General features: G+C 38.1%; 1 protein-coding gene across 1 annotated transcript; it reads right to left on the bottom strand.

Annotated features, from left to right (window-relative positions):
- Window positions 1–2,462: 2,462 nt before the first annotated feature.
- Window positions 2,463–21,355, bottom strand: LOC109919978 (mediator of RNA polymerase II transcription subunit 13-like; the record flags this gene model as incomplete). The annotated part of the gene is made up of 9 exons (XM_048592367.1): window positions 2,463–3,403; window positions 4,056–4,261; window positions 4,438–4,658; window positions 4,902–4,995; window positions 10,298–10,419; window positions 10,557–10,659; window positions 15,756–15,993; window positions 18,252–18,986; window positions 21,254–21,355. Coding segments are annotated over 9 exons (2,762 nt in total), but the record flags the coding sequence as incomplete, so codon positions are not given.
- Window positions 21,356–21,635: the final 280 nt, after the last annotated feature.

Raw genomic sequence — 21,635 nt, 5'->3', positions numbered from 1 at the left:
TTGTTACTACAAGTCTTAAAACTTGAAACCTAGTCATGTGATCCTGTCAGTAGTTCCTGCAACTTAAGTCTTTTTAAAAGTCAATTTCTACAGAGATCATAAAATAATAAAATTCTGGGCACTGCTCTTTCAGCAGGACATGAAGGTTGTACAGTTGGTTTTGAAAAGATTTGTAAGTAGCTCCACAGTAGAGGTATTCTAGTTACATAGATTGATTAGAAAAGGAAGGTTGTTCTCCTTAGAGATACTGGAGAGGGAATTTGATAAAGATATCCAAAATCAAAGGTCTAAACTGGTTCTTCACTTTTCTGGCAGCGGAAACATAGGGCACCTATTTAAGGTAACAGTCAAATATTATTGCAGGGCTACAGGAAAAGGGGAGTAGGTCTAGCTAAAGTTGCTCTTGCAAAAAACTGGCACGAGCATGAAAGGCCAACTGGTCATAGTCACTGCTGAAATTATTCTTCAAGACAACCTCAAAGTACTGCAGAAAGAATATTGTGGTTTGGAAGCAGCAGCAACACAAGTTTATTAGGATGCTGCCCGGTATGGGAAATTGCAAATACAAAAATTAATTTGTTTTAAAAATTGAGGTTGTTCTTTTAAAATGTTAGGGTTTACAGGGTGATATATTAATGGCTTAAAACTTCAAACAGTTCAGATGGAGAATGTGGAAGCAGACTGTTTCTAATGGTTGTTGGGTCTGCAGTAAAGGGCCACAGACTTAGCAGTTTTTGAAATGACAAGTGAGTATGTTTTCCATGGTTTATGGGTGAGTAGTTCAGGGTAAAATTTGACAGATGAGCGAAAGTGAGGAGGGCAATGGGACATAGGAACAGGTTGGCTAATTGCGCCTACTCATAGGTACTTTTTTTATGAGATTGGCTGGGCTGAATATTTCTATGCTGAAATTTTAGTGTCCTTCACCACAGATACTTATAGCTGGTTCATAAAATAAATATTCAGTTTTGAATTTGTTTCAGCACTAAATTAGCTCATGGCTGATCAGTGCCTCAACTTGTTGTCCGAGAACATTTCCAATAGGATTGGCTGCTTAGATGACATCTTTTCTGTTGGATACCAAAAATCCAGGGCTCTCAGCTCTCAAGATCTTTGTAGGTTGCTTTCTTCAAACATTACCCATAAAATCAAGGCCTATGTATTTTCAAAACACCTCAATTACATGACTTTGACCCCATGTACTCAAGTTAAATGCATACACCGATCCTTAAACTGAATCCTTTAAAATCTGGTAACATTATGGGAAATCTGCTATACCTTTGACGAAATCAATAAATCTTTCCTGAGGTATGTGCCAAGACTTGAACACAATAGTCAAGACCAGGTCTGAGGAAGAGTTTATCTAATTGAATCTACCTTAATTTCCTTTGCATTTGAGTTCCAATCATTGTAAAGTGGCTTTCATCAATCTATTTCAGTTACAACAGACAAGTTTCAGTTCACTTTCATACATAAGACTGCTTCAAACTTTTAAAATTTATTTTGCCATATGAACCTCAGAAAGTACGTTCATGCTGATTATACTCTTGTAAACCAATATCCTAAACTGCAGTCAAAAGAAGCCATGATATCCTCACAATCCAACCAGAATCAAAAATCACAAGGTTATATATTTCAATGCAAAGCTCTTTCCAATTCTCTAACCTTCCCAAACTATACTGTTGAATATAACTGAGCCTTAGCTGCAAGATGCATCTCCTATAATGAAGGACAGCACATTCATAATTGATGAAGCAGCTAAATGGCAGGTCAGTAATAATTTCCCCATCCCTAGCAAACCAAGTAAAACTCTGTCTAGGTCTTGAAATGCTTAAGATTTCAAGTTCAACCCTCTCTCGATAGCGCCCCAAAAATCAATTCAAATAAACCTTAATGAAAAGCATACAGATTAACATGGCAAGAAAGCAGTGGAACAAAAAATTTCATTAATAACTCGGTCCAGAACAATACTCAAACCCAAAATTCTATCAACAAGACCTCCCCTTTACAAACAAAACCCAACTAATGTCCAGAACCAAGCTTCCCCATTCCCAGACATAACTCCCAGTACAGGCCTAAAATATCAATGCATATTCTGGTGGCAACATGAAAACTGTAGCATTTTTAGATATCCGATATTATAGATTCCCATCCCCAAATACTGTTGCAGAAACAATGGCAATGCATAGCTTCAACATAAATTATGTTTATAACATTTTCCAGAGTAAGGGATAGCACAGATTGATGACTTCAGGAATATGCTTTAAAGCCTTTCTTGCACAATATATTGAAAAACATTTTGTTACAATGATTCAATATCTTGTGGAAGACGACATTTGTCAAAATTTGCTGGAAATTTAAAAATAGTACTCATTATAATCTCAGTCGATAAAAAGAGTTAATTACACGTTGACCAATTTATGTAGTTTCACATTAAGATTGCAATGCAACAGAAAACTTACCGTTACTATTGGGCCATGGGTGCAAACTCCTACTTCTAATTAGTGCTTCATCTATTCTTCCACCAGATGGATTATCCACATACTGTCGACCCTGCTCCAGGGCATTGTAACACTCTGTGCAAGAATCGCTATTATCTGCTCTCAGTTTGTCATTGTTCCAATTTGCTGATTGAAGTGCTGATCTATCTAAGGAAATGTAGTCCAGAGAACTTAGAGAAGTGAAAGGTCCTGTACACTGATCCTGTACAAGGAAAATTAAGCTTGCTGTTAGATCTTGTAGCCTCTTTGACCCATCAAATCCTTGGGGAACAACAGAATTTCGACACAATATCAATCGTCTTTCTGCAGCTTGACCAATCTCAGATGTCCTCCCAAAAATATCAAATTCATCCTCGAGAAAGAGACCTGCATTATATCCAAGTCTGCGGTTTACGACAGCACTAAATCCACAGGTGCATCCACACTGGGCTTCATTGGTTGGATCTGGGATGTATAAACCAACATCTGCCCCTTTGATATTCATATTACAAACACAGATACAGCAGCTATCAAAGTTGCGATCTTTGAAGAAATTCATTACCGAATCCGACAGGATTAGCGTAACATACAAGCTGTGTGCCTGTGGAATTGACTGTATGGTTGCTGGCTCCACGGAGTTCAACGGTCGTGTAGTTGAGGGCGTTGAAGCAGGAGAACACATATCAGCACTGTCATACTTCACTGATCCTTGCCCACTGGCAGTGCCCCCACCCCGTGGAGTTCGTGGTGTCCTTGGTGTACGAGGTGTTGGGACAGAGAAGCGAGGAGTTGCTGGAGATGGCAACACACCAGCACCACTGTTGCTGGCAGGTGCAGTCGAACTTACTGCCAAAGGTGTGCTCATTTGAGGAGTGCTCATTTGAATATAATCTTCTGTCAGACTCCCAACACTAGGCACATTGCTGTAAGAAGAAGAGCTAGTTTTAGAAAAATGTTGATATGCTTCTTGAATGTAACTCAAGCGAACCACTTCAACTCCCCCTCCCACTCCCTGGACGACTTGTCCATCCTGGGCCTCCTCCAGTGTCACAACGACGCCACCCGGAAACTGGAGCAGCAGCACTTCATTCCGCCTTGGGAGCCTACAACCCAATGGTCTCAATGTGAACTTTACTAGCTTCAAATTCTCTCCACCCCCGACCTCATCCCATGGCCAACCCTCCCTCACATCCCCGCCTCCTTGACCTGTCCGCCTTCTCTCCCACCTACCCGCTCCTCCCACCTTACTGACCAAACCCCACCATTGCCTACCTGCACTCACCTATCGCCATCCCACCTACCTTCCCCAGCCCCACCCCTCTTCTCTCTCTTTATTTCAGAGTCCCTACACCCTCCCCATTTCTAAAGAAGGGTCCCGATCCGAAACGTCAGCTTTCCTGTGGCCCTGATACTGCCTGGCCTGCTGTGTTCCTCCAGCTCCACACTGTGTTATCTCTTAAAAGAGAGACTTTTTTCAAATTTTAACTTCCAAAGTTAGAAATGTTTTGCTATACTTAGGTAGTTCCTACCCAGTTCCATGCATGTAACTTGCCACAAAGGTTTTCCAGCACTTACACATATCCATCTCGATTTAGTGAAGCAGGTGGTGGTACAGGCAGTTGTTCGATTTTTGGAGGAATAGCCCATGATGGTCGGTAAATGCAGGCATCTGGCATTTTCAGTGGAGCAAGGCATTGACTGGGCACGGCCTTCAGTGGTGCAAACATTGAAGACCCAACAAAAGCCTTGGCTTTTGGGGGCTTGTGCACGTAAGAGAAATCCTATAATATATAGAACCATAAAAAATTACCTCAGAGACAGACATTATGTAGTCAAAAAAGCATAACACAACTTCAGGATTTATTAAAACATTAGTAAAATAGTAACAAACCCCTTTAAAAATATTAAAAAGAATACACAAGATCCGACTATAAAACTTTCCACCAAATTTACTAACTGTTATTTCTTCAGGCTTAGGACTGCCCAGTCGATCTTCCACTTGCATTTTGAATTCTGTGAATTGAGTTGCAGTCATAGTACCCACTGGATTCTCCATGCTATTCATCCCTGCAGGCATCTCAGAATTAACACCATCTTTATAATTCATTACTGGAGAAAATGCTGGATGTTGCTCCAGGGATGGAGGGGTTGGAAACATTCTTTGCAGATCTGCGACAGCTGGAAGAAACCAAGCTCATCATTATTTGCAAACAAATCCAAATTTATACTTGCTCAGGAAGTGCTCAAAATTTGGTTTCAATTCAGTTTATTTTTCTCAAAATGTCAAAATCACCCCAAAGCAATGTTTAAAAGTGTATTTCATTTTCAAATTTTCTTTAAAAAATTACATTTTTTTTGAATATTTTACGTACTATGTCCTGTAACATTCTGAAAAACAGTAACACTACCATAAACACTTACTTGGAGGATAAGGCCCTGTTGTCTTCACATCTTTTCCAACAGCTTTGTCTTCTGATCCCGTATTTGCCTGCTTAGAGCGTGTTGGAGAAGATGTCTGCAATAGATAGTTGTCGTCTTTTAATAAACTTTTTTTTTCATTTCTGAAAATAATTCTTGGTAATATTTTAGGCTTAGTTTGGACCCTCTAAATGAGAGTAAGAATTATGGACCAAAAGGAAAATTAATAGTATGATAACCGAAAAAAATTAATGCATTTTTGCACAATTTCTTCAAGTGCATTCTCACAAGTATGTGTGTACACTGTAGTAGTTTTACATCATGGCTTAACTAAATTTTAGCTGCAGCAAAAAAATATTAGAATTACAGCCATTGAACTTTTACTTAATTCCTTTCTCTATCAAAACTAAATGTTAAAGCTCTGCAGAAGTTTAATTCTCAAGGTCCAATAATTCAAGAAAGAAAGTCATCTTAACGTTGTGGAAATAACTGCAAAGCTACATATTCCTGCAATTGATGTGCTCAGCAGAACTGGAGTTATCCAAGTGCAAAGCAGACTTAATAGGTTTCAACCCTATATCCAGCGACCGATTATTCTGAAGGCATATTTGAGAATTTGTGCTTTTTGCAGCAGTAATAAAGCAGCATGCAGGGAGCAAGACAACATCTGGACATTGATATGAAAATGTTACAATGGTTGGAAGTCGAATGAAGCTGACATTCCTACGTTGACTAGCAACACAAACATATCCTGTTCCTTCATATGTTGTGAAAAGAATGAAACATCTGAAACTAGTTGTAACTTGAAACTGGGATGAATATTCTTCTGGTAGAAGGGAAGAAAAGTTCTCTTACAGGTCAGGATTGTCATCGGTATTAAAACTTCCTAGTTTTGGTTTTTAAACAATGGGTTCTCATTTACTAAGTATTCCAGGGATACATCAGTGTCTTAGATGACCACATGTGCAGGAAGAGCTTTCAGTTGCAGAAACTGGAGCTCTGGCTTTCAGAGTTAGGTGGAAAGGTGGTCACACTGCAACTTATGAGCCCAGAGAAAGGAAGGGAATGGATGACTTTCAGGCAGTCCAAGAGAACCATGCTAGGTAGTGCAGAATCCCCAAGGATCCCACTCACAAATCAGTTATCCATTTTGGAAACCGATTCCTAAAGAGACTAAAGTTAGATCCATGTTCATGGCACCACAAACAACTCAGCTGTAGAAGAGGGGAGGAAGAAGAAAGGAGGAGCAATAGCGATGGAGGATTGAATAGTTAGGGGGATGAACAAGCTTTTCTGTGGCTATGAATGTGACTCCAGGATGGCACGTTGCTTCCCTTGTGCCAGTAACAAATATATCACAGAACAGCTGGAAGAATTCTTACGTGCGTGGGGGGGTGTGTGTGAGTGTGTGTGCGCGCGCGCACGTGGGGGAGTGCGTGTGCAGGGGTGGGTGTGGAACAGTCACAGGTTTTGGTCCAAATTATTACTAATGACATGCACAAGGACAGGCATGTGGTCCCACAATCAGAATTTAGGGAGCTGGGTACAAAAATTAGCAAGGAGTTCAAAGCAGTAATCTTTGAATCACTCCTAGTGCCACGTTGAAGTGACTACAGAAATAGGAGAATGTGTGGCCAGAAAGGTGAAGCAGAATAGGGAGCTTGAGATTCCTGGGGCACTTGGGCTGGCTCTGGAGAAGATGGAACCTGTACAATGATGGAATTAGGCTCCTTGTGGGTTGTTTTGCTAGGTCTGTTGGGAGGGCTTTAAACGTTCCTGGATTGTGTGCAGGAGGGTTTCCTACAGTAGTTTGTGTCCAGTTCAACAAGGATGTATTATTTGACATGGTTCTTGGAAAAAGAAGTGGACCAAGTGTCTGTGGTTGAACATTTAGGAGACAGCGATCACTATAACAAGATTCAGGATGATGGTGAAGAATGACAAGTATCCATTCAGAATAAGAAAAATAAATTGGCAGATTGTTGACTTCAATGGGTCAAGAAAAACCGAAAGAACTGTGAATACTGTAAATCAGAAATTGCTGGAAAAGATCAGCAGGTCTGGCAGCATCTGTGGAGAAAAATCAGAGTTAACCTTTTGAGTCGAGTGAATTCTGAGGAAGGGTTACTGGACCAGAAACATTAACTCTGATTTTTCTCCACAGATGCTGCCAGGCCTGCTGATCTTTTCCAGCAATTTCTGTTTTTGTTTTCAATGGGACAAGGTCTGAGCAGGGCAGGATTGACTAGAAAGAGGCTGACAGAAAAACTGTAACTGAGCAATGGACTACCTTCAAAAAGGAGATAGTTGAAGTATACTGCCTCGAATAGGAAAGGTAGGAAATACAAATCCAGAGCTTCCTGGATGACAAAGGAGATAGAAATTAAAATAAAGATGTGCTAAATGCTCGGCAGCAGGCAGAAAATATAATTGAGAGCCAAGAGAAATACAGAAGGTTCAAACAGGAAGTGAAAAGGCAAATGAGAGAAACAAAGAGGAATTATGTGAAAAGTCTGGCAGCCAACATAAAGAGGTTTCTGACATACAACTGGTAAGGAAGGCAATAGAAGTAGGGCTGATAAGAGACCAGAAGGGGATTTTACACACACAGGCAGCAGGCATGGCTGAGGCATTAAATGAATACATTTTTATTTTTGCAAAGGAGGGAAATGCCACCTAGGTCTTGGTGACTGAGGACGAAACTCTGTCACTATTAGAGTTTAAAATTGACACAGAAATTGTGTTGGATAGAGTGTTGATATTTAAAATTAACAAGGCACCAGATCTGGATGTGATGTATCCAAGTAAAGAAAGCAAGAGTAGAGATTGCAGGGTCATTGGCCGTTATCTTTCCAGTCTTCCTTAGATGTGGTGGAGGGTTAGAAAACTGGAAAATTGTTGAAAAATGGTTGTAAGAATAAGCACACCAATTATGGACCAGTCAGTTTAATTTCAGTGGTGGTGAAGCTTCAAGAAACAATTAGCTAGGACAGCATTAATGGTCACATGGAAAAAGGTGGGTTGATCAGGAAGAGTCAGTATAGATTTCTGAAGTGGAAATCACGTTTAACGAACTTGGAGATTTTTGAATAACTAACAGAAAAGCTCAATGAAGGTAACACTATTGATGTAGGGTACATGATCTTCTGGAAGGCGTTTGATACATTGCCAAACAGGCTTGTGACAAAAGTAACTGGTCATGAAATAAAAGGGACAGTAGCAAGGTGGCTACAATATTAGCTGAATGAAAGGAAACAATGCAGTGGTCAACAGGTATTTTTTGGGCTGGAGGAACATTTGCAGTGGAGGCCCCCCAGTAGTCAGTATTGGCACTGTTACTTCTCCTGATATATATTAATGACCTAGATCTTGGTTTGTAAGGGACAATTTTAAAATATACAGATGTCAGAAAACATGGAAGAACTGTAAACCGTGAGGAGGACAGTGTCAAACTCCAAAAGGACATGGACATAATGTAGGGGAGTGTGAGGCAATGCATTTTGATAGAAATAGAAACAAACAATACAAAAATAGGGAGCACAATTCCAATGGGGGTGTAGGAGCAGAAGAACCCAGGTGTATACGTGCTCAGATCACTGAAGATGGCAGACCAGTTTGAGAGAGGGCCATTAATAAAGAATACAGGATCTTTGGCTTTATTAAGAGGGATATAGAGCAAAAGAGAAAAGAAGAATGTTGAACTTGTAGAAGTCACTCGTTAGATCTCTACTGGCACACTGCATACAATTCTGGGCACCGCGGTCTAGGAAGATGTAAATGCACTGGAGACTGTGTAGAAATGATTTATACAAATGGCTCAAGGGATGAAAAATTTCAGTTATGAGGATAGATTTAAAAAGTTGGGACTATTCTCCTGAACAGAAAATGACAGGGAAGAGATCTGATAGAGGTTTTCAAAATCATGAGGGATCTAAATAGAGTAGATGAGGAGAAACTGTTTCAATTCATAACAAAAATCAAAAAAAACCAGAAGGCACGGATTTAAAGTGATTTGCAAAAGAACCAAATGCAAGGTGAGAAACTTTTTCACACAGCGAATAGTTAGGGTCTGGAATGCACCACCATGAAGTGAGGTGGAGGCAGTTCAACTGAGGCATTCAAAAATGTTAAGGGGTATTTGATTTCTTGAATAAAGATAACCTAAAAGGTTATGGGGGAGAGACACGGGATTGGCAGATCTTAATGCTCATGTGAAGAGCAACTGCAGACACAATGGGCCGAATGATCTGCATCTCCACTGTAACACCTCTGGGAATTTAGATATCCAAATATGGCTTTGAGCTTTTTGTGGTCTTCATTTTGAATAAAGCAAACAGCTAGGTTTGACACCACATTTTTAATTCCTTCCCTGTAATGCAGCTCTGTAAAAATCAATAATATTATAAGAAATAGAACACCAGTGTGAGAGAGATCATGTGTCAAGCGACAAGAATTTCAATGGGTCACAAGTAGCGAATGTTTGCAAGTGTTCAAATAAGGATTCCATTTTCACTGAGTTTTGTCGATTTCCTGTTATTAGCAACTGCTTCAGAGACTCTTTGTGACAGGTTCCACGCTGGAGCAACGGAACAAGATTCTGGACCTACTATTTAAATGCCAGGAACAGCACTTGCATTTTAAATATTTTTATTGGAAGATTATAATGCCAATAAAAAGGAAAAATGCCAATAAAAAGGAAAAATGCAAATATCAAAATAACCTAAAGGGAAGGGAGAAAATTTCCACAGTACAAAAATGAATAAAAGCTAGAGTTGTAAAACCATTATAAAAACTGGCCAGTTTTAGCTCAGGTGTATGGAACCTTATTAAAACAAATAACTGCTACATAGAGATCAGATTTGATAGTCTATTCAAATTCTGTTCAAAAACAATTCAAGTACTTCATAAAATTAGAAATGCATATTGATAAAAAGACAATTTGCATGTTCACATGTGAGAAATAAAATACTGGCATGAAAACAATCTGACTTCTCACTGATTAGCTAGCTATTGTTTATATGCTTTATATCAAGAAATAGAAGCTAAAGCAATAATTTTAATTAATTAATCCTGACAGAAATTTACTTTTGGTAACTTATTAGTTCTAAAAGCTCAATACAAAATTATGAAACATTTTGTTGGGAAACTAAATCAAAAAAGTGTTCATAGCTTTCTAGATTGCTACATTAATTTATGTATTTACTCATACGCATACGTAGCACTCAATTGTCAAGTATTTGGGAGCTCAATAAATTAACAGTGAGCAGCTTTCCAAACTCTTGAAGCAAGCCATCAGAGATAAACTGGTGACATTTAGATCTCATTAGCAACAGACGCTCAAATATGATGCATTATTTCTTAATTTATGTCACCTGCTGCAAATATAAAACTGCACTTACCCCATTTTCCTCATCATCAGAGTTGTCAAAAAGATTGTCCAGGTCATTCAAAGATACCACTAGGTCAGTCTCTCGTGTGAGGCTTGCAGGAACTAGCCGTCCTGTCGGAGATTGTCGTGTTTCTAAACAAAAAAAAACAAACATTGCAATAGCCTAATGGTTTTATCAACTAAATGATTTGTAAAACTTTTTTTTGATTGTTTTCAAGGGAGGTTAATGTAATCAGATGCTCTTTAATATAATCGGGAATGTCAGATACCTGATTTTGGAGCAGTGTTAAAAATAGACATGGCATCTTTTCCATCAAGTAACTGTGTAGCATGACTAGACTGAGTTTCCCTAGTACCAAATCCATCTTCGAGCTGTAAAGGAAATCAATATAATCTGAAATATGTTCAGTCTTATCTACAAGATTATATTTCTGTTATTGCATAATTTGTAAACTACACATTCTATCCAACAAGCAGGGTTTAAAGATTCTAGAATATTTTCCTCCTCCTACTTCCTTCAGGTTAAACATTCAAGCCAAGTGTATTCTTTTGGTGGAATGTTATTAACAACACAGGTTCAGGAATAAATCTGTTCTACTCCATTGTTTTAATCTACATTTACACTCTGGAACCCGAATCTATTTTTTTTTCTTTTAAAAAAGCTTGCGTACAACACAATGAATTTGTTGGAATTATCCATGATGTGGAAAAAAATTTTAGTTGAATCTCACCAATTTTACAATTGGATTCTCATAGTCAAAGTGAAATAGAAGAACATACTTTGAGGTTGCTAGTTAACTAAATCCATCTGCAAAATAACATGATTTAAAGTTGTATCTTCCACAAAACTGGATTGTAAAATGATCCTAAATGTGTTTCACAAGCAATCTGGATAGTTACAGAAGAGCTTATTTTGACTTGGAATGTATTTTCACATGATTATTAACAGCTTCAAATCAAATAATATATATTGTGCAGTGAAAATATAAACGTTTTAAACCTCAAGTTTGAAAATATTGCAGCTGCACTAAAGTTTTTGCTTTTCCTTAGCCTATCCATATCACAGGCATTATGAACCCAGCAGATATAATTTTGGTACAGGCTAAATCCCAGAGTGAAACCTGGCTTGACAATTCATCAGTTTTTTTTTGCAATTTGGTTCTAGTGATGGTCAGTCACTGAACATATTCACATGCTAATGCTCTTTTAATGAAATAACTTAAAATTTATTTCACAAAAGAAAACACAGTTTTGTATGTTTCAGAAAGGTGTCATCTTAAACAGCTTAAAGAAAAATTCAACTCTTATCCCAGCAATATCCTTTTCAAACTCCAGTAAAGTATCACTCCCATCTTCACTTTTAAGATTTTGTACTTAACTGACTCTCTGCACATTCATCAGATATGATTAGGTCTCATTCTCCCAAACACACTCAAATACAGACTAACTCACTCTTTCCCATTTTCTTCCTCAACTGCTGAAATAGATCAGCTCTGACATGGCCAGACAGGCCAACTCGATCAGCCATGAGTCTTGTACAAACATAAACTTGCTCCGCTGCTGTAACAACTTTTTTTAAACTTAACGTCAGTCGCCCCTAACCAACTATTTCTGGATATCATAAAGCTGAACTTGGTAAACATTCAGCAATTAATTCCCTAGGCAATTCACTTGATCACTGAGCTCATGTTACATGGTTTCTTGGAAATGTTGAACATTGTCCAAAAGTTACTTTCTGCTCTATTTTAAAGAAATTACCAAAGAACTAAAACTAAAAGCACATTTACCTCTGTATCAGTCATCAATCTGTTATGGATGAACACATTCAAAGGATGGTCTGCCTTTGTTTAACAAGTGTACCCCTAACTTCATTACTAAAAACTTTAATATTTTGCATGATGTTAAACTAACTGGTCCACATTTTCTGGTTTTCAGTCCTTCCTTTTGAATCAAGGAGTTGCGTTTGCTATTGACCTATCCTTGAACTTAATTTGCCCGTTCATTTTAGCCAGCTCTGCTTTCATACCTCATAAATGACCTTATTTAAATTTTTAAAAAATAGCCTTGGACCCATTTCCCTCTTATCATTGTAATTGTGCCCACATTCACCAATTCCTCACAAAGTTCATGCCATACACGAACCACCTCATGTATTTTTTAAATCTCTCTCTTCTCACCTTAAAAATATACCACCTAGTCTTGAAATTCCCCAGTTCCTAGGGAAAATACACCTACCCATTAACCCTATCTATATGCCTCATGATTTTATAAACTTCTATAAGGTCACCTCAACTTTGTATGCTCCAGTGAAAAAAGTCTCAGCTATCTAGCCTTTCATTGTAACTCAAACATCCTGGTAAATTTCTTCTGAAACCCCTCGAACTTAATTATATCCTTCCTATCACACAGGGTGTCTTGTTTAAAAGGTGAAGGCAGGTAATCAGTTAATTCCCCCAAAATTAACTAACTTACAACTAGATTGAAAAGAAAAATTTGAAACTTGATCAATGGGTCAAATGGCACACAGATCTGAACTAAAGAATAACATGACTGAATAGATCAAGCTATTATGAAATGAAAATGATGTTTCAGTAACTCAATGGAAAGATTCCAATATATGTAATCATGCCAGATTTAAAAATAAAGTTGTTTTAGGCTCTTAAAACCACAATCATCCCAGCAACTTTTCACACAAAGATGTTTTTATCCTTATGAAATGTCCTTTATTGTTAACTTTTTTGTAGACTTTTTTGGAACAAAAACAAAGTTGCTGGAAAAGCTCAGCACGTCTGGCAGCATCTGTGAAGGAGAAAACAGAGTTAACGTTTCGGGTCTGGTGACCCTTCCTCAGAACTGTTGAGGAAGAGTCACCGGACCCAAAACGTTAACTCTTTTTTCCTTCTCAGATGCTGCCAGACCTGCTGAGCTTTTCCAGCAACTTTGTTTTTGTTCCTGATTTACAGAGTCTGCAGTTGTTTCGTTTTTTTTTAAGTAGAGTTTTTTGACTGTTTAAGAGGCTACAAATTAGCAATATAAATTATATGTTCATTTAGAATAACCATTGTCTTAAACAAGGTCATAACCCGTAGTTTAAAACTTCCATTCCACTTGCATTTGAGCTATAAAAGCATTTCACTAGAATCATAGAATGTAAAATTCAATCATATTACGGTTGCTGCTACTTGTGGGCACCTTGGCTGAGATCATTAATCAATCTGATTTCATTTCACAATATCAAGTCGAGGATAGCCTGTTCGCTAGTCAGCTGCAAATGTGCTACTCTAAAATGCCATCCTGAAAACATTCTATGAACTCATTTAGGCTTTCTTTGTGCATTGGACTTTGCCCAAAATCTCCCCATGATTATTCTGTCTGACAAGCTCTCACTATTTCTTCCTTCATATCGATCTTCTGTGTGATTAGTGTTATGGCTTGTACACCACTCGGACAACAGAATTCTTACCTTTATCATTTCTAAATTCTACCCAAACCATTTCCATAGTTTGGTTTCCTAAAGTTAGGCCACCCTTCTCTTTTGTGCTAACACCATCATTACCTAACATAACCATCCTTTCACTAATTTCCTGTCATCCCCAAATGTCCTGTTCTATTCAAGATTTAGAACATTCTACAGCCAAATCTCTGACAACTACCAGATCATACTGATTCATTTCTATTTGCGAACTGTTTCATTTCAAATGCTATTTGCATTCAGATACAATAACCTTTTTATCGTTTGAGTCATTGTAAATTCTAGTCCTATCTGTTAGCTGACACAGATTCACACTCTGTTTGTCATTTCCTGTATTAATACCTTCCTCTTTAGTCTTGACTGCATTATTTGATAAATTACATCTTCCCTACCATTCGGTTTAAAATCCTCTCCACTTCCTTCATGGAGCAGTTGGCAAAAACACTGGCCACGTCATGCTTCAGGTGGAGGCTGACCAATCGGTACACATCCCACTTTTCCCCAGTACTGGTGCCAGTGTCCCAGGAACAGGAAGCCACTTCTTCCACATGGCTTCAAGCCACACATTGATCTCTCTAATCTGACTGTCCTATTACAACTTGCATGCGGCTCATACAATAATGTACAGATTATGAACTTTAAGGCTCTACTACTCAATTTGGCATCTAGCTGCTCATGCTGATTATGCAGAATCATTGGTGGGACAACACCAAAATCCTGGGACATGGGACAACACCAAAATCCTGGGACAAGCTAAGCAGAGACAGGCACGGGAATTCCTAGAAGCCTGGCACTCCACGAAGAAAACACATAGAACTTGACCCCATATACACTCCACTACAAAGGAAAACCGGAAGTGAGGCAATCCAGCTCAATGGACTCCAGAGTTTAAAAACCAGGCGAGAAAACACACCGACGTTTCATCGGAGGCTGCACTGAGCATGTTACTCAGCATAGTTACGAAACGTCTGCAGAACAACAAACCAGCTAGGCGAGCCAACCAACCTCAACACCCACAACCCGAGTTACAAATCTACTCTAAAACCTGTAACATTGCCTGTCCCATCATTTTTAACATGTTCTAAGCAACTGCTTAATTCTTGCATGTAACTCTGTATTTACGTATATTTTTATATATTCCATTAACCTTTCCAATAGCTGAATCTTAGGAACAAAATAAACCACTTACAAGATACTCACCAATTAATTAGAATTTTCTCCTGTAACGGAGTAAGAATCAAGTCCTGGAGGCTGAAAGTGTTTAGGCAAAAACAACAGAAGACCTCTTTCCCTTTCTCTATTCAATCCCTGAAGCACTTAGCTCCAACACTCTATTCTAAGTCACATTCGGGTGCTGAACTGCAACAGAACTTAATTTTTTATGCTCCTAGCACAAAAGGCCGATCTGACTCATTTAGTAAGGAATCAATTTCAGCTACTCTTTCACTGGAACCTTTGAAAGTAACCTGGCTTAAGGCTGGCAACTACATAAACTGTAACTTTCAGTTTAATGTCAAGTACAAACTCTGGACTAAATTAGATTTGTACAAAATAAATATTTAGATTTTCCTACCCAATAACTGCATGCACTCAGTCCCAGGATCATTTAGGATAACTCTAGATTTAAGAGTGTCCACAAATTGGAAACATGCTGATGTGCCAAATTTGAGAACAATATTGTACTGATGAAAATCTTTGGTGTATGGTTCGGATACATAAAATAGTAAAAGTACGTGCAAAGGAAAACAAATTGCAGCACTGAAATGAGATTCTAAATCATCCTTCAAAGTTAAGAATTGTACCCACTTATTCTGTGATACAAATGGTGAACTATCAGGAACAATTTGTTTTTACCAATGTTCCATCTTTCGTAACATTGAAATGAACAGTCCAACTCGAACAAAAAAATTTGATGAAACCTGACTCTGAAAAATGCATCCCACAAAATAGGATGCACCCCTGCACGTATACTTGCATAATGATTTTAAAACATTACCTTGTTCGGTTGTGATTTCTTTGATGTATCTTTCTCAGAACCAAGTTTTGACTTTTTAATCGAAGTGAAGCTGTATTCAATATCGCCATCCACAAAAGTGTAAGGGTCATTAAGTTCTCCGGGACCTTCAGTACGCTGCTGGATAAGTCTAGTTGGATCCAGATAATTAATTTCCTGGATTTGCATTTGTAAACTTTCTTCTGAAACTTTGAATCGTTTATGGGGCTGTGCTAGAAGTCTAAAAATGAAGCAAAGAACTTTAGATGAAAAGTAGAAGATGCTGGAAATAAACAAGTCAGTCAACATCAGTTAAGAATATGGGCAGCTTAGGAAAGAGGTTGAAAAGACAATTTAGAAGTTAAAGGGGAAGTATAAAATGCAAGTATCAACGAGTTTACTTATATAACATCTTTAACATAATAAACCATTTTGAGAAGCTTCATGAGAGTATTATAAAATACGAACCCAAGCCACATATGAAGATAAGCACGTGAAGACCAAAACTTAGACCTAAGGGGTAGATTTAAAGGGGTAACCCTCCAGGTGGAAAGTGAGATACAGAGATGAAAAGGCAGAGAGAGGAATTCCAGAGCTTAGGGCTGAGGCAGCTGAAGGCACTATCACGAACTACACAGCAATTAAAATTGGGGATGCTCAAGAGGCCAGAATTAAAGGATCTTGGTCATCTCAAATGATTGGGGGGGTGGAGGGGAATTACAGAGATAGGGAGGGTCAAGGCCAACATTAGAGGACAGGACATGGGAGACGAATCGTCAGTGCATTGGAATACACAAGTGCAAAAAAAACATAAGCTTGAATAAGGACTTCAGCAGAAGAACCAGAGAGTAGTAAAGTCAGACAAATGTCACAGGAGTGAAAATAAGCTGCTTTAGCGCTGGAACAAACGTTCGGAAGCTCATCTATGGGTCAAATGTAACATCAAGGTTGCATACAGACTTGTTCCATCTTAGACTTTTGCCAAAAAGAGGAATGGAATTAGTAAGCTTGTCAAAATATGGAACAGCAGCCGAAAACAGAGGATTTGCTCCCAATGTTTAATTGGAAGAAACTTCTGATTATGAACCACCTGTTTTTAAATTACTGATAATTTACCAACAGTAAAAGAGTTGCAAAGAGTGATGGGGAGGTAGAGTTTGATGGCGTCAGCATACATGTGAAATCTGAGTTATTTTGGATGTTGTCACCAACGGATGGCCTGTAAATAGGAAATACATGGTGTCCAACAATAGAACCTTGAAGGATACCTGAGGCAACAGTGCCAGAATGACCTGCACAAGTAATTTAAAATTTTTAAAAATCTTTCATAGTGACATTATTCCTTAGTACTGTGTTTCATGAGCTAATTTTTATTCCCACCTCTTCAAAAATATCCACTTACACATTAGTTCCAAGTAGTCATTTTGCCTCCTTTCTTTTACTAAGTTTCAACTATATTTTTGCCCTTACTTTTTTTGTTTCATGCTTCCTACACAAAGGCAACTATTTTAATTTCCTCTCATTAATCTTCCCAGTTACTAATGCAAAAAAGGCCATTTTACTTTTCCCATTCAATTTCACTCATCCTCCAGATTCTTGGAATTCCTGAGAAATTCAAGCCATTATTTTCTAGAAATAGTCATTTTGAAATGCGATCTTTTTCAGCATCATCTCATTTGAAAAATGAAAAAAAAAATCTCACACTCTCTCAAATTCATTGGAAAAATTCAGTACTAAAGCACTTATTGAAAAGCAGCCTAACAGTTACTGCCCAAATTGCCAAAAAAATGCAACTTGCTCTTTTATAGTTTTTCATAAAGAGTGTGGTAAATATGCTTTATTATTGGTAACAATTCTGAATGTGAACTGATCAGGTATTGGTTAATAAAAAGTTTAGTATTTGAGAAAGTGAAAAGGTCCACTATGCAATACCATTAAAGTGTTTTAGGGTGTGTGGACATGTGCACAGGTCGGGCAGTGTGCAACAACATCTAGATACTGTTTTATCAGTGAAAGAAAATGTAAATAAAACTAGAACAGAGCCTGGAGTGCAAAGCAAACCTTTTTTTTAAAAACCATATTTGAATTTTAAGTGTCTTTTCACCTATAAATTTGGATCCAGGAAGACATTTGAGAAATTGTATGCATCTACTGCTCTCAAATTTACAATCTGATTATGCAAGACACAATTTTGGTTTACAGAGTCCAACTGCCTATTGACCATTTCACCTAAACTGTCCGATGCCACATTTACCAGCCCTTGAGCATCCATCTTGAATTAGATTTAGCTAATTTAAATAATAGTGTTGAATAGTGCATTAAATACTCTCTAAACCTCAAAGGTTTTGAATGCATGAACCCTTATAAATGGGTAGATCCTGGATTATGTACATTTTAAAAAACCTCAAATCAAACTTCAGTGGATCACCTGAAAAACTTGAATGCAATAAAGATACAAGCCAAATCAACACAAAGGAAATAGTATACCAAAAATATTACCGTCTTAGTGCTGAGCCATCTGGATTATCAATTTTATTGTCACATCTGTCACAGTGCAGTTCTGGTGGCCTGAAATCTCCCTCTACATGGGTTGGAGTCTTGTAACACTGCCATGAGATTCTGTCCGATGACTCCAAATTTTGTGCAGTGATACCATTGTATAGAGTAGTCTCACTGACCTCCGGCACCGGTGGTAGTCTTTGTGATAAAAGCCCAGTCTTATCATCAAGGCTGGGAATCGCCTGAAGTTCTAGACCATTACTATACAGTAATGGATTAATGGGCACAGGAGCTCCTTCCAAACCTTCTGCCTCTGGACCTCTCGGTTGGGGGCTGAGAGTTGGTGGAAGTGGAGAGATGGGAGAACGTGGAGAATCCATAGGATTCAAATTTAGTGGCTTGCTCTGGTTTCCTGGATGTCCAGATGCTGGCTTGCCATACTTCCTGCTGCTGTGCATTTCTAAGGAGACATCAATACCAACTAATCCAAGCTTCTGTCCTGTTGGATCTTGCTCCATGCAAAGCTCATCAGTTAATGAAGGTCGATGATGAAATGGAGTCATAGGTCGCTTCTGCTGCTTATCTCCCTTTTCCTGCTTCTCATTTGTTTTGTGCTTAGAAGATGCAGACGATGGCAAGGAAGAAGCGGAAGGGAGCCCAGCATTAAAGCCAGGCTGAGAGATGGATGGAGGGCGGTTTGTGCCTGTAGTACTTCGCTGTTTTAGAAGCTTTTGCCTGAAAAATACCATTAGTCAAAGGTCATATTCGGCAATAATGGAATTAACAATGCACAGTAGCAGTGTGTCAAACAAAATTGAGATAATAAACTTTTTATGAGAAGTTTAAGTACTTTTTCCAAGCATTACAGAAAAACTGCTTTCATAACATACAGTTTAACCGCATATATTCAAACTCCATACTGAAACAGCACTACAAAAAATTATAAAAATTAAGATTTATTTCACATTTAGAGTCTGTACCAATATCAACGGTGCAAAGTGGCTGAAGCTCAAAGAAAACGGATGATCCACAGCACAGATATTGCACAAACGAAACGTTAGTGCCTGTTCTCTGACAGTGCTGGACAGCTATGTTATTGAATACTACATTTGGCATAAAGCCATCTCCACTGCTATATCAGAATTGGCAACACTACTGTCCTTAGGCAGAAGACTGTGGGTTCACTCCAGCAGTGGAGCACAAAAACAAACTCCATGACTGTACTAAAGGAGTGGCAGTGTCTTGAAAGAGCTTCTTTCAGAATCTTTGAATTGAGTGCCCGACTAACGTCTCAGACGATCATTAAAGATCACATGGCACTACTTCAAAGCACAGTACAGGAGCTATCCCCAGTTGCCCTATTTAAAACTTATCTCTCAATCAATATCACAAAACAGATCATTATCCCACTTCTGCTTGTGGGAACTTGCTGCACACAAATTGAGTGCTTTGTTTCCTAGATTACAACAGTACATTTCAAAACATTTAATTAATCGTACAGCATATGGGACTGTCTTACAGTTGAGAAAGGCATAGTGGAAAAGACAGAATTTAAAAAAGTCTTTTTTCTACACAAGTAAATGTAATTAACTTTGGGCCAAGAAGGGAAATTGTCTCCCGCTAAGTTAATGGTACTACGAAGTCCCATACGATAAATCTCCCTGTATTCTATTCTAGGAAGAAGTCACCCTGAACCACAGCTTTAGTTCTTTGATAAGGGAATGACGGGAGAATAATAGCAATTTCTGAAGCAGTTTCAAGCAGCACCAGGTCAGAAAGGGATTGAGAAAAACCATGAAATGAAATATTTTGGGATGTTTTTCACAAGTTCATAATTCACGCATAACTATCAAAAACCGATGACTCTCCTTTCATTTTTTTGAATGGTTAATTATCAAAATAGTACTAAATTACACTAATGAACAACTAGAGGGTGTATGAGGATACCATTTTCAGCTGCTACTTACAACAGAGCATCATGGCAAATGGAATGGAACCTGACCCAAATCAAGAATGCAGTAAAGCAAGTTTTGAGTTGACAATGTCTCACGTCAACTGCACCTGACCCCCAAGAAACACTGGTTGATACCACTAAACCTATATATTTACCATAAGCATAACAGTCAATTGATTTTAGTACCAGTTTTTCTTTCAGAAAATGGTCACAGTAAATGTGAATGCTACAATGATTCCTCCCAACAGTTATTCTATGCCACGTCACTGCTTACAACCTTTAGTGTTTCAAATGTCTTTAACATTTTATCTGGTCTGGTCATGATTCAATCAAAGTATTACTTCAAATTGAATGTTATTACTATAATTCTATTGACCAGCATATTCCCATCAATAAGAAATAGCTATTTGCGGTTTAAGTCTAGCTGCTTTGGGCAGACTAAAATTAAGTTTTAAAGAATAATAAAAAGATTCAATGCTCACAATATCATAACCTCGATGTACAAATTTTACAATACTTGACTGTTTAGGTTTAATCAAAATGAACACTCTTGGAACTAGCAGTTGAAAGTTTACTACTCAAAAGTAGTAGCGAATGTGAACCTGAGATTACCCAAGATCCATACTCAACTATCTGAAGTGATACTTCTCACATTACAATGGGGTGATGCTCCTTTCTTAAGGAAGTTTGGGAATGGGAGTTTTTAGTTTGAGAGCAGGGATGGAATAGGTGAGAAGACAGAGAAGGAAGAGGAAAGTCACCTTGACTAGCTTTTCTCACTCAAGTCATTTTGTGCCATTAAACAAGCAGAATTGTTGCAAGATTTGGAGGGGGGTGGGGGTGGGGGTGGGGTGCGGGAGAATAGCTAGAAATATCTGCTGTGCAATCCAGCCTCATCTATCCAGTTGGAGATTTCTATGTGGTGCTTCGGCTTCAAGTAAGGCAGTCTGGAGACAGGGAATGAAGAATATTCAAAATGCCATCAACAGACTTGCAAAATCAGAGCAATGCATAAAGTATGTTTGCTAAATATGAAGTAACATCCTACCTCGAACAAGAACAATTCACTCTTTGGCCTGGCTCTGTAAAATCCCAGGAAGCAGCATTGCTGGCCATCTCTTCCTCAGAATTTTCACTAGTTGAATGTCTTCTTTAATACATGCATATTAAAAAAAAGTCAGTGACACTGTTCATCCCTCTTAAAATATTCAACTTCCATCTTAATATACTATTACATGGATGATTAAATTTTGCTGGTCAAGACTGAATGTTTCCGTTTTATAAATTCTGCCCCATTGATACCAATGCTTTTACTTGTGCTGGCAAATGTCTTCTAACATTTAGAAAATTGGAGATTCTTCAATTTAATATTCTTTTCATTAAGTGTACAAATTCAGTTATATACTTTAATGAAATGAAAATTAGGCTAA

The sequence above is a fragment of the Rhincodon typus genome, unplaced genomic scaffold, assembly GCF_021869965.1.
Source record: "Rhincodon typus isolate 14 unplaced genomic scaffold, sRhiTyp1.1 hic_rhity00001079, whole genome shotgun sequence".
NCBI classification, from domain to species: Eukaryota; Metazoa; Chordata; class Chondrichthyes; order Orectolobiformes; family Rhincodontidae; genus Rhincodon; species Rhincodon typus.
This window is presented reverse-complemented; position numbering and strand designations above follow the sequence as displayed.